Source organism: Lissotriton helveticus, chromosome 12 (genome assembly GCF_964261635.1).
Source record: "Lissotriton helveticus chromosome 12, aLisHel1.1, whole genome shotgun sequence".
Classification (NCBI taxonomy): Eukaryota; Metazoa; Chordata; class Amphibia; order Caudata; family Salamandridae; genus Lissotriton; species Lissotriton helveticus.
The window spans coordinates 599,292,559-599,305,493 of NC_136073.1; the positions used below are offsets into that span (position 1 = coordinate 599,292,559).

At 49.0% G+C, this 12,935-nt stretch overlaps 1 protein-coding gene across 1 annotated transcript in view; it reads right to left on the bottom strand.

The window, feature by feature from the left end:
- MPZ (myelin protein zero) overlaps positions 1-12,935 on the bottom strand; it is a 55,526-nt gene that overhangs the window by 24,307 nt on the left and 18,284 nt on the right. The window contains exon 2 of the mRNA XM_078670039.1: positions 12,669-12,835. Within this exon, the coding sequence (XP_078526165.1) occupies positions 12,669-12,835 (167 nt within the window). The remainder of the gene's footprint in view (positions 1-12,668; positions 12,836-12,935) is intronic.

Here is a 12,935-nt window from a genome sequence, read left to right on the forward strand (position 1 = left end):
GCCTGATGCCAGTATGCATGTGATGTTCAGGTTGCTGGAGGGAGACAGGCTTGCGGGGTGGGCCGAAGAGTAAGTCAAAGATTCCGTATCGTTCCAAGGTCCGGAGTCCTATACCCATGGATGGGTCCGCCCTGTTCCCTAATATCCAGTGGTTAATATGTACAATGTGGCTGGTCTAATGTTGGCTATCGGTTCAGACGCATTCGCGAGGCACCGACGGACAGAGCGGTGCTTCCCCTTCATCCTGAGCCGTGGCCAGGTGGGGTGAAGTTTATACATCCTCCATTTGGGTAAATTCCACATTGGAAGGTTGAACTACCGATACAGACAACTAGTGGATTCAGGTGACTCCAGTATCGGTTTTGAAATATTTATTATTTCATTCATAATTTTGAGCACTCATTGTTTTTTCGTTGTGAGCACTAATTCGTAGTAGCATGTTTATATAATGATCCTGATGAAAGCAATGACAACTATTGTCAAACATTGCAGAAACATGTTGACCCCTTTATACATGAAATAACCCAAGAATCATTGGATTATTCTTGTCTACTTCTTTTAACATTGGCAGAGTGGGTAGCGACAGAATAAAGTTACATTCAGCACCCCCTCATCCAATTTTAATTCACACACATTTAGTTTTGTGTTACAATCTTTGCACTACGATATCAGTCCCCCTTGATTTACAACATCATCTCCATCTGAGACCACGTTAATCTAATTGATCATGAGAGGGTATCTTGCTACCAGACCCCTCCATGTAGAATAGAATAGATAACATCAGTAGTGGTCCCAACAGGAACCCAAATGATGAAGGGCGGTTCCGTGTGGTGACTGATGGGAATCCTCACATGATCACTGGGCAGGCTCCTTGTGAGGTTGACCCGTACATCATTGGTATGTTGTTGAAGGCAGTTATGGTTAGTCCTCTCTAGACATGTACATAGCGCTCCCTGTCTTGGCTCCATAGACCCTCTGATACTCTATTTTGTTTAATACTGTTTGGGGTTGTATCTGAGTGTGGTCTTTAAAATCCCCTTTGACCCTCCCTCAATGTTTGTTGTTGTTGCTAATGTTGGCTACTACAAGGCCACACTTAGAGGGTCCCAGCACATATTTGCTTTATGGGGTTTGTCCCCACTTAAGGAGAAACTTTGGGGGTGCTGTTTACAGGGTGTGGAAGAAGGCTGGGAGTATTTCATAGGGGTAATTTTGCAAGGTGTATAGCAACTTCAGTAAGTGGATCATTTTGATAAGGGTACTCTGCCAGCTTGTAAAGGGGGTGGTCTCCCATTCTTCCATGTCCCGTCAGGCCTGGGCAACCATGGGCTTAATGTTGTTCTCCTAAGTACTTTGCTTGGTCCCTGTGAGATATTCCCCGAGGTACTTAAAGAGGTTTTCCCCATTGCAGGGTGGTGGCAGTGCGGATATATTTGTGTGACTCCAATAGAGGAAAGTATACAGTTCAACTGGCCCTGGCCACCATCCCACAGATCTGCATGACCACGGCTGGAGGAAGATCCTTCTCCTACCTCTCTGTAAAGACCTGGAACTCCCTGCCTCTGCACCTCAGGCAATCACCATCCCTGAGGCAATTCAGGAAGGACCTTAAGACCTGGCTCTTCAACTGAACTGCAGACCCACAGCCCCATCCAGGTCCTTGAGACACTCATGTGTGACTAGTCACGCTTTATAAGAACACTGATTGATTGATTGACTTGGTCCAGATGACCTGTTGAACCTTTGTGATTATTGAAGGCTTCACATTTCAATTTGGACTGCTTTTTCATTTTTTTAGTTATTGTCAAAAAATATTTAGAATAGTATTTAAAGGAGAAATCCTTGCATGTTACAACAAGAATCACTGGGTTTACCATTAAGTAAAAATAATTGTTAGTAATTATTTTAAGGATATTTAATAAGACATTCAAAAGTCAGGCCTCAGTTCTGCAGCAGTCAGACTCCATGGCAAAGGTGTTTTGAGCCGTGAGGTGGTCTTTTTTGATTATCTTAGATAAAAATTCTCCAAGGAGTAGCTTGTTAGCTACTGGTAGCTCCTCCCCATCTGTAAGTAGCTCTCCTGTGTGCAGTCCAGCATACTAAATTAGAAGATTTTGCTTGGTTGAACTAATATATGTATACCAAAAATGAAAAATGTCTGTTTGAGACAAGTATGTGTGCATTTTTTCGAGCTCATTACCTGATTTTTGGAGAAAAATGGTTGAATTTCAAAAATATTTTTTAAACTGATATTTGAGTGATAAATCATACAGCGCTGGGGAGAAACATTAATATTATTAACTTTAATCTGGGGCGAGGCGCTAGGTGGCGCCAAACCGTAATGGCCGCACTGGAGTGAGGCTCCCGCCCGACCTGGCACTCTTTACAATCCTTCATCATCCTGATCGGTTGAATTGACCTGGAACCCTTATAATCAGCTCCACTAAGGTACCCCGCACACAACGGTGTGTCACTTGCCGACTTTGCGCGCCCGGCCGCCTTGGGAGAAGCCGGCGCTTCCGGAGCGGGAGTGGCTGACGGAGCAGAGACTGCACACTGCCGGACCCACACACTAGGAAAGTCCGGGGATCAGCGGCCCACACAACGAGACTGACGGAAGGCGGCGCGGAGGCTGTGTCCCTTCCCCCCCTCTCCCCTGAGGCCGGCCCGAGAGGAGACTGAGACAGGAACCCCGGCGCTGGGCTGTGCAGCGAACACAGCTTTTGAACTGACGCAGTTCCCGCCAAAGACAGCGCCGTACATTGCGCTCAGCCGGGAAGGCTCTGGCGGCTCAACGGGCCGCGTTGGAGGTGAGGGGGATCGAGCGCCTGCATTTCGCGCCTAATTTGCTCCGCTAAGACTGCCTGGGCTGGGGAGATCTGAGATGGCCCCCTGCTTGTACTCCACAGCGCGCCTGTCGCACAGCGCGACGAGACAGCGAGAGGAAGCGGCCTGCCTCGGCCTGATCTGCGCTGCGGACCTGCGCTGCGAGGGAGCCTCGCCTACTGCAATACTAGCTACGTCTCTGCTTCACCTCATAGCGCAGGAACCCTGGCGGGGAGACAGTGAGTGGGCCTACAACTGCGACTTGCGTGTACAGAATAGGGGGCTGATCTGCGAGGCCACGTGGTTACCGGAGGTCTGGCCTAGGCGATGCAGAAATGAGATGTTGATTGACCGCCCCCTGGGAGTGGCTGCTGGGCCCCTCTAATACTGTGGTCCTGCCTGGCTCGTGGAGTGGGCTCCCTGTCTGGGTGGCGTGGATCCCTGACTCCAGAAAGATCCGAAAGACACTGTGAGGACACCCCCTCTCCCGGGGGGAAAAATCTGACGATCTAACTGCCCCTGAGGTCGGCTACACCAGCTTAGGGACTGGATGAGTGACGCGAGGGAATCCAAAGTGTGACCGACGCCCGTCCACCCAGCTCAGGCGACAAGGTAAAACAGGAGACCTCACACTGTACAGCTTGACTGCCTGTGCCCCCCACTGTCGGAACTCCTTTAGCTGTGACTCTGGCGGCTTCTTCACTGGCGGCGACCCGGACCCCGAGGCGCGAAATGGGACGCAACGATGCCAGACAGTCCAAGATACCGTTTGAGTCCAAGAAACCTGCCGGGAGAACGTCGGAAGTGGAGAAAAGCCCCCCTGCACAGTCCCCCCCGGACGAAGATTGGAAAACGCTCCTGCTTGGAATGCGGCAGAGCTTGTCAACCATTGACGCCAAGATTGACACCATCAACTCGCGAATGGATAGGGTGGTGACGAGACTGGAACAACATGACACCCGTATCAAAGAAACCGAAGACAGGATTTCTGTGCTGGAAGACGGGCGACGACAACCACCAAGCAAGTTACGCAAATGGATAAACTGCTCAAAATAATTGCGGATAAAAATGAAGATTTAGAAGCGAGGTCCAGGCGCAATAACATCCGCGTCCTGGGCCTTGCGGAGACCACAAACACTGGGAAACTGGAGATCTTCATGGAAAAACTGGTGGTGGAACTGTTCGGACAAGATTCTTTCTCCCCGCACCTGATAGTGGAACGGGCACACAGATCGCTTGCTGCACCTCCCCCCCTTGGGTTACCTCCGCGCCCTATCATCGCCCGCTTCCTGAACTACAGGGACAGAGACGCAGTTCTTCGTCGCGCAAGAGAGCTGGGCACAGTATCCTATGGCAACGCAACGCTGTCCTTCTTTCCTGATTTTACCCCCTCAGTACAAGATGCAAGACGCAAATTCGCCGCCGTGAAAAAGAAACTACAAACCCACGAAATCCCATATGCCATGCTTTATCCTGCAAAGTTAAAGATCACACACCGTGGCACTCACCACTTCTTCACCAACCCACAACAGGTGGAGGATTTTCTGAAGCTGCAGAGGAAGGACAGACTCCGGGAAGAGAGGGAGGAACGACGGTCCAGGTCACAATCTCCGTTATCCCAGCAAGACTAATCATGGCAGCCTGTTAATCATCGTGGTACCATCGCCGGTAACGGACATCCTCTGGTCTAGATGCGACACTTACTGGTGAGGTAACACTTCAAAATTTTTTCTCTCACCGATCTACAACATTGACAAGTGCCGGATCACCCACCTCCGTCCCACGGCCGAAATCTGGGACTGGTCCCGGATGCCAGTGGGTGCAAGTAAGGAGGTGGAGGGCAGGTCTGGCGCCCCTTAGACTACGCCTCCAATGGGCGATCCCCATGACTCCTTTCCCCCTTCTGGGGTCAGGATTATTGTAGTTATGATGTTGTTTTTGGTACTGTTTGGGGTGGGGGAGGGAGGGTGGGTGCTGAATGCCCGGCAAGTTGGGGAAGCCGGAGTGGGAGGGTGGAACGCATGCACTGCCTCAATGATTATCAGTTCACTGGCTACTCTAGTAGGGGGCGGACATTTCAGTGTTGCGGGGTGGAAGTTGATCCGGTCTGTTGGGGTTACCGGAGGGAGGAGTGGAGCGAAGGGTCAGCTAGTTCCTTACACTGTTTTTGGTCACTTGAAGTTGTGTCCCAGGGGGAGGAGACCCCAGGGTGGAGGGTTGGGTATTGTCCTAATTTGTCATTCTGCTGAAATTTTTTCGATGCATGTTGCTACACCTACTTGTTCTATTTACTTGTCATTGTGGGGATGGGAGACGTAACTGATTCGCCACCCGAGCTCCGGCTCCAGGTGTTGTCGTGGAATGTGCGAGGGCTCAATAACCCTAGAAAGAAAAGACAGATCTTGGGGTACCTAGACAGACATTGTGTGGACATAGCTCTTCTGCAGGAGACTCATCTGCTGCCGAGTGGGTCCCCTCTTTTCGCATCCAGGTGGGCCTCGTGCAGGGTCTTTTCGTCTTACTCCAGTTATGCTAGAGGGGTCACGATCCTTGTTCGTAGAGGGGTAGGGTTCACCCTAGCGGGCACTGACATGGACAGTGGGGGGAGATACTGCATGGTCTGGGGGAAATTGTACTCTCACACAGTGCTCATTGCTTGCTACTATGGCCCGAACACAGATGATCCGTCTGCACTACTCACGTTGTGGGGCAAAATTCAAACCCTGGGCATAGCTCATGTAATACTTGGGGGGGACTTCAATACAGCCGTCCAACCTGTTCTAGACAGATCGCACCCGCAATCGACACATTACACTAACACTCAACGCTCCCTACTGGGACTTCTGGAGGATCACCATTTAGTAGATGCCTGGAGACACTCACAGCCCACCATGCGCCAGGGTACTCACTATTCAGCAGTTCACTCTACCTGGGCTCGCATAGATTACATCTTCCTAGCGGCAGGCCTCACACCCTGGGTAGTTCGCACCATTCACCTGGCTCGTACCTTTTCGGACCACTCACCGGTCCTCCTTACCCTGCGCGTCCCCCATGAAGTCTCCCCTTATTTAAGCTGGCGCCTCAACCCCGCGCATCTTGCAGATTCCGCCTTTAAGTCGGAACTTGAAATGGACATACAGGACTTCTTCGACCGTAATATTAACTCAGTTGGCAGCCTAACTACTGTCTGGGAGGCTTTCAAAGTCACCGTCAGGGGTTGGTGCATTTCCAAAGGTGGTGGAGTACTCAAATCCCTGCGGGGAGAGCTGCGCAAGTTAGAGTCCGAGTTACGCACACTTGAGAGGGAAGTCACTCGCGGCGCGACGGGAAATGAGAAACGAGCTCAGCTCAGGGAGAAGATCAATGAATATTCGGAAGCAGCGGATAAAGAGAGTCAATTCCGAGGTAAACCCTACATGGCGCGCATATATGGCGAGGGAGATAGGCCGGGTAGGGCCCTTGCCACAGCAGTAAAACCCCCTCGACATTGTAATTACGTTACCTCTCTGTGCGATGATCATCAGGTGCCTCAGAGGGACCTGCCGGGGCAGCTCCGTGTACTCACGAATCACTACAAGGCGCTGTACACCTCACAGAGGCGGGTGCCGCTGGAGCTTCATACATACCTTGACGACACGGCTATTGCCTGGTTAGGCCCGTCGCAACAGAAATTCTTACACCTCGAACTAGAGCTGGATGAAATAAAGGACGCCATAATGTCCATGAAATCTGGCAAATCCCCGGGTTCGGATGGGCTACCGATAGATTTCTATAAAACCTACATCCACATACTTGCCCCCATCTGAAGCAGGTGTATTACTCGGCTCTTGAGGAAGGCACACTGCCCGACAGTATGAGAGAGGCTCTGATAGCGTCACTGCTTAAACCAGGTAAACCTCCGGAGCTTTGCGATTCCTACCGTCCCCTGTCACTTTTAAATACTGATGTAAAAATACTAGCTAAAGTGCTCGCGACGCGCCTGAATCTTCTTATGGAGAGGCTGGTCCTCCCTGACCAGGCGGGGTTTGTCCCGAATCGTGCGACTTCGCACAATCTTCGTACCCTGCAGGCGATCATGCAAGATATAGACCCCAAATGTGAAGCAGCTGCAATATTCTTAGATGCTACCAAAGCATTCGACTCCCTGGAATGGGACTACCTCTTGGAGTTACTGGAACGGATGGGTACTCCATTCAGCTTTTTGGATTGGATAAAACTTTTGTACACCAAACCTCGGGCTTCGGTACTCTTAAACGGGTCCCGATCCGCACCCTTCGAGATACATAGAGGAACCCGACAGGGTTGCCCATTATCTCCAGTGTTATTTGCGATAGCAATCGAACCCCTGGCAGCCAAACTCCGCCAGCACCATAACCACAGGTCCCTGATATACCCAGAACGTCAACTGCTCGTCTCCTTATACGCGGACGACATGACTTTATACGTGCATAAACCGCGAGATAATCTCAATCCCCTACTGCGCGAGGTTACCAAATTTGGAGCGATAGCGGGGGTACAAATCAACTGGTCCAAGTCAGCCCTGTTCCCCCTCACTGATAACACGCCCCAGTTCCCCCTTGACTACCCGCTAGTATGGGCACAAGACGAGATAAAGTACTTGGGAGTCGTCGTGACCAGAAACCGTGATGCTCTGTTCAGAGCGAACTATGGTACGGTCCTTGACAAATTAACGGACAGCATCACGAAATGGATTCATCTTCCGCTATCCATGGCGGGGCGCGTATCCATGATCAAAATGGTCATACTCCCTAAGCTGCTGTACCTCTTCACTAATATTCCCTATAGTCCAGGCCCGCATTTCTTTAAGGCGTTGGAGTCCCAACTCTCCCGACTTATATGGGGGGGGAAACAGGCTCGGCTAAAACTGACGACGCTCATGTTACCTTACCATCTGGGTGGATTTGAGGTGCCGAACTTCCGATTGTACTATGACTGCGCACAGGGCCACTTTGCTTCCTACTGGCTTCATCCCCCGCCGTTCATGGCGCACCTCGCTGTGGAAGACGGATATATGCGACCAGAAAAACCGTCGGGGTACCTTTATAAGGAGGTTAGTGTAACGGACCGGGACCCATCCACGGTAGATTGTACAGTACGAGCCTGGCGTAGAATCGCAGAGCGTATGGGGGTGACCCTTATGTATTCCCCAACAATGATTCTGGCATTTGACCCTAGAGTGAGTATTGCCCGAGAGGAAATAGGCCGTAAACTACTCTCCAAACTAGCCCTTTACAAATGGGGAGACTTATACGTGAATGGCAAGTTTCGCACGAAGGCTCAATTTTTCGGGGAGCAAACTCCTTCTGTTATGGACACATTCCTATACACGCGGCTCCGACAGAATATCAAATCTGTAACACCGCAGTTCCCTGATGAGCCGGAGACCTTTGCGCCCCTGCATGCACTGCTACAACAGGACACCCCGAAACACGTTGTTTCCATGCTCTACAACCACACATATGCATCTTCCGCTCCCCCGGAACTGCGTGCAAGACGAGACTGGGACGAGGACTTAGACCCTCCCCTTTCGGATGAACAATGGGAGGACAGCTGCTCCCATACAGTTTCGGTGACGGGAAATGCTCGCCTCAGACTGATCCACTATAAATTCCTCCACCGCCTATATTACACTCCTGCCAAACTGTACCGATTTGGTCTTCGAGAAGATGACCGTTGCGCCAGATGCGGACAGGCAGGAGCGGACTTTATGCACTTAGCGTGGTCATGCCCGGCAGTCGCGCTGTATTGGACGCAGGTGACAGAGGCCATGTCCACAATGGTAGGGATAGAATTAGAAGCCTGTCCCAGGGTTGCATTATTGGGGCTCCCCACCGCATCGAATAACAGATTCCGGAAGTTCACTGCAATGGGCTTCCTTCTTGCAAAACGCCAAGTGGCGTGCAGATGGGGCCGGGGCCGTGCCCCCAAATTCAAAATATGGTTGGCGACAATGTCAACCTGGCAAGACCAGCTGCACAGTTACGCTGAATTACTTCCACATAAATCGCGTCCCAAGGATCTATGGGGCCCGCTCACCGCCTACCTGCTCCGCGCCCAATCAGCTGCTGAAGCTGGTAATGACTCCCAGTAGTGAGGACGTGATAGAGCGCGCCTGACACCCGCCTGCTGGGACACATCCGGCTGGGATTTATTGCCTGCAATGCTCCTCTACGCGCGATTACTAGAGCCGCCGAGGGGGAAGTGTGAGGTGGCACTTGGATCGCTCCCGGTGCGCACGAGAGTCGAAGTTGTGGCCTACTACCTGTGCTGCTTGGCCCAGCTAATCTCCTCCCTCCCACCCCCCCCCCTCCCCTCGCCCTCCTTCCTCTCCACCCCCCCCCTCCTCCCTACCCTCGCGCATTGCACATGATTCGTCATTTCAGGGAAGAACAATGCCCCCATGCCAGGAGACTGGCATAGACTATACACATAGCCCCCCCCCCCTCCCCTAGTGGGAAGCGCATGCCTGACTGTACACTAAGATGTGCACCATACATACATACATTCCACCACTCGGAGTCACAACACACCGGACTTGGAATCCGGAGACCCTGACCGTCCACCACCCCCACCGGGGAAATCACAGAGGAATAGGAGTGACCCTCTTCGTTCTGTACCGAGTTGTTGTTAATGTTTACAGTGCGACAAAATGTAAAAATTAGACCTCAAGGAAATACGAACTGCAATTAACGGATAGTATGCTTGCGGTAATACGCTTCATTCTACAGCTTTGTATAACAGTTAACGCGGCCGGCCCAAGTGGGTTGTAGGCGACATGCTGTGTAAGAAATTGGCACCGAGCCCAGAGCCGGGGTATGTGATTGATCTGTACACTGTCGCTGCCGGCCTGTCGGAATGGGTTGTAGGCACAAAGCTGTGGTTTACCTCTGTAATAACAATAAAGGTCTTCAAAAACAAAAACAAAAAAAAAACTTTAATCTGGGGCATTGCATCTATGGCTGTTATGTATAAAACATGTAGACAAAGCATTTTTTCATTACTGCTGGCAAACGTGCCTAATACACTGAGGTGACTGCTGCTGGTAAACTTGCATATGGTGGCCACTAATACACCTCTAATAATATTCGTAGCTCAGGATGATTTTCATTGGCCATAAGTAGCTCTTAATATGTCATGTGTATTTAATGCATGCTAATCACCCATGGGGGTATCCAGGCGCTTTGCAGGTGGGCAGCCAGCTGTCTTCTGGTTGGTTAATGCAAGAGACAGGTCTTCAACTTCTTGTGGAACTCAAGAAGCAAGGAGGAGTCTCTAATGTGGGGAGGCAGGTTGTTCCATTCTTTGGGGAATGGATATGAGTACGCGTGGCCTCCGGCTGTGGCGTTACGGATGCGGGATATGCGTGCCAGTGAGAGTCCAGCTGAGCGGATGTGCATGGGATGTCTGTAGAGGTGTATGCGGATGTTGAGGTATGCAGAGCCGGTGCTGTGTAGTTCTTTGTATGTGCTTGTGAGCAGTTTGAATTTGTTGCTTTTGTGGATTAGGATCCAGGCTTTATTACAGAAGGGTTTGGAGACCCCGTCTTAGATGTTGTGGAAAGGTGAGTTTGGGGTCGATTATTAGGAATCCTGTGATCCATTGTTTTCATTTTTTTTCAGGTGACAATGTTTGCCTCTCCTACAGGATCTAAAACTATTCCTTATGAGAAAGACATGTTAATGAAGTAAGAAGTGTGTGATGTTCCTCAGGAGTTTGTTTGGAAATATCTGGATTATCAGCAGTGTTGTGGAAGCTCGATGGATTTCAAAAATTCAATTGAAATACATTTTGAGCTTACCTGGCAAAATGCTAATTTTGGATGCTGTTGGAAGTGGAGGGTTTGGGTGGATGTGCCCAGATTACGTGGTGGACAATATTGATGTGAACCTGTTTACTCTTTAATTGATAAAGAAACTTGAGCGGTAGTCTCAAAACTGTTGGGTGTTTACATCTGTAGGTAGTAGAGGTAATTGGTCCGGTGAATTAGTCTAAAAAGCCCTGTGGGTTGCTTATTCGCTCCCATTATTTTGATCCTAAAGTATTATTTTTAGGAACTGTGCTATGCTACGTAACTGTATACACGGCGTTAGTCAAACTTACAAATATTGACTGATCTGTAAACACCTGCAGACATTTTTACCCTGATTCACAAACAAAGTAGTACATCGACATGCATACATTTATGTGTACGTGTGTTTGCAAATTTTATGGAAGTTATAAAAATTCCTAGACATACGCATTGGAAGCTGGTCAGGCACTGGTTTCCTGTACTTAACAGAATGTAAATCATGACACTTGTTTTTTTTATTTTTTCCTCTATAAAAAACATGGATTTCATGTTGAAGAAAATCCTTCCCATAGAGTCAACCAAATATGGAGGTTGTTCCCCTTCCCACCCTGGCCGAAGACTTATCCCAGCCTTTTGCTACAGTAAATCGTTTATCAATTCCAGGTTAAAAAGGGGTTGAAGTGGAGTCTGGAAATGCCAATTTGGTTAGGGTCGGATTGCAGATTGGCAGTGCTTGCATATGTACATTTTTGTGGGTGTTTCCAAACTTTCAAGGTAAATCACTCCTTGAATGCCCACATCATAGCCCTTGTATAGATTTACGAGTCCTGATTTATCTATTCTCGTGGCACAGAAATCCGTCATCCTAAATGCATTTTTACTCCCACCTGAATCCTTCTGTGGATTTTTGGTAGGTATTTAAACAAGTAAATTGGTCATAAACTTACATTTATGACAGAATTAACCTTTATGAAATGGAGCCTATGTGGTTGCATCCTATGGATACAATTGTAGTCATGCTTAGATGCAACATGACATATACTATTGTTTTCTAACAATGCTTGCATCCTAGTCCTTAATATTCCTACAGCTATGATGTACTTACTCTGTATGCAAACACTATAGATACCATGCTTGTTTTACCTACAGACACTGTGTTATCCTTTCATAAAGATATCTGGCTATTCCTTCCCTCAGAGAGTTTACTAACCCCATTGGCTTAGCTAGACTAAATGCATCAGGGGCGGCCCCTAAGTTTGCCTGGGGGGGGGGGGGGTTGAGGTAGTTGACATGCACGACTTACTCACCAATGCTGCCCCCCCCCCCCTACGCCACTGACTAACCCACCCTAAATAAACCATGCTGGTTCTTCCTACAGTCACTGTGATGATCCTACTTGCATATATTATACTGTGATAATAGTGCTTAGCTAACAGAGATATGATACAACTTATGAATTCACTAGTCCTTCCTACAGACACTATGAGTCACCTACCTACAGTCACTACGCTCTTCTCGACAATATTTACTGACTACATACACAATTATATCCCTACTTTTGTGATATCCCAACCAGCAGACACTCTAATGACCTCTTGAATATGCATTGCCTTAGTCCTTCCTACAGATAATGTGCTAGTTATGCCTGCAGACATGTTGCTAGTGCCCCCCACAGACACTATGCTTCTTTCTACCCGAAGACATAATGCTAGTTCGACCAGCTGACGCTGTACCAGTCTTGCCTAAGGTCTCTGTGGTTTCAATAGTCACAATTCAAATATTTTAAATAAACATGTTCTAAATTGGATCTTGGAGGTACATAGATTTTGTGGGTCCTTCATATCAGTAATATTAACATTGGCTATGGCTGACAGAACATCTGTTGAAGAATAAACTAAGTCACAGGGTTCTTGGAAAATTGAAGGTCAAACTTCACCAACATTTAAGTATTACAAGCATAGCGGTCCAACTATAGTTTAATATTCACACGAATAAAATCTGTACAAGAAAACACTGTGAGTAGCAGCCTTACGGATTGACTGGACCTGCTGCCATCGGGCTTGAAGTGCCAGGTCACAGAGATGTCATCTGAAATCCACTCGCTTGACCAGAATGTGCAGGAGAGGGTGACCTTTGATCCCACCGTTCCATGGACCTCACGAGCAGTGTATACGTCGATTCCCAAGGTAGGAAAAGGTGCTGCAGAAGAAAACAAAAATAATAGATCCTGTCATCGTTCTCAATCATTCCCCACTAAAGACAATAGCACAGACATGAACGCCAGGAGCTCTCGCCATAT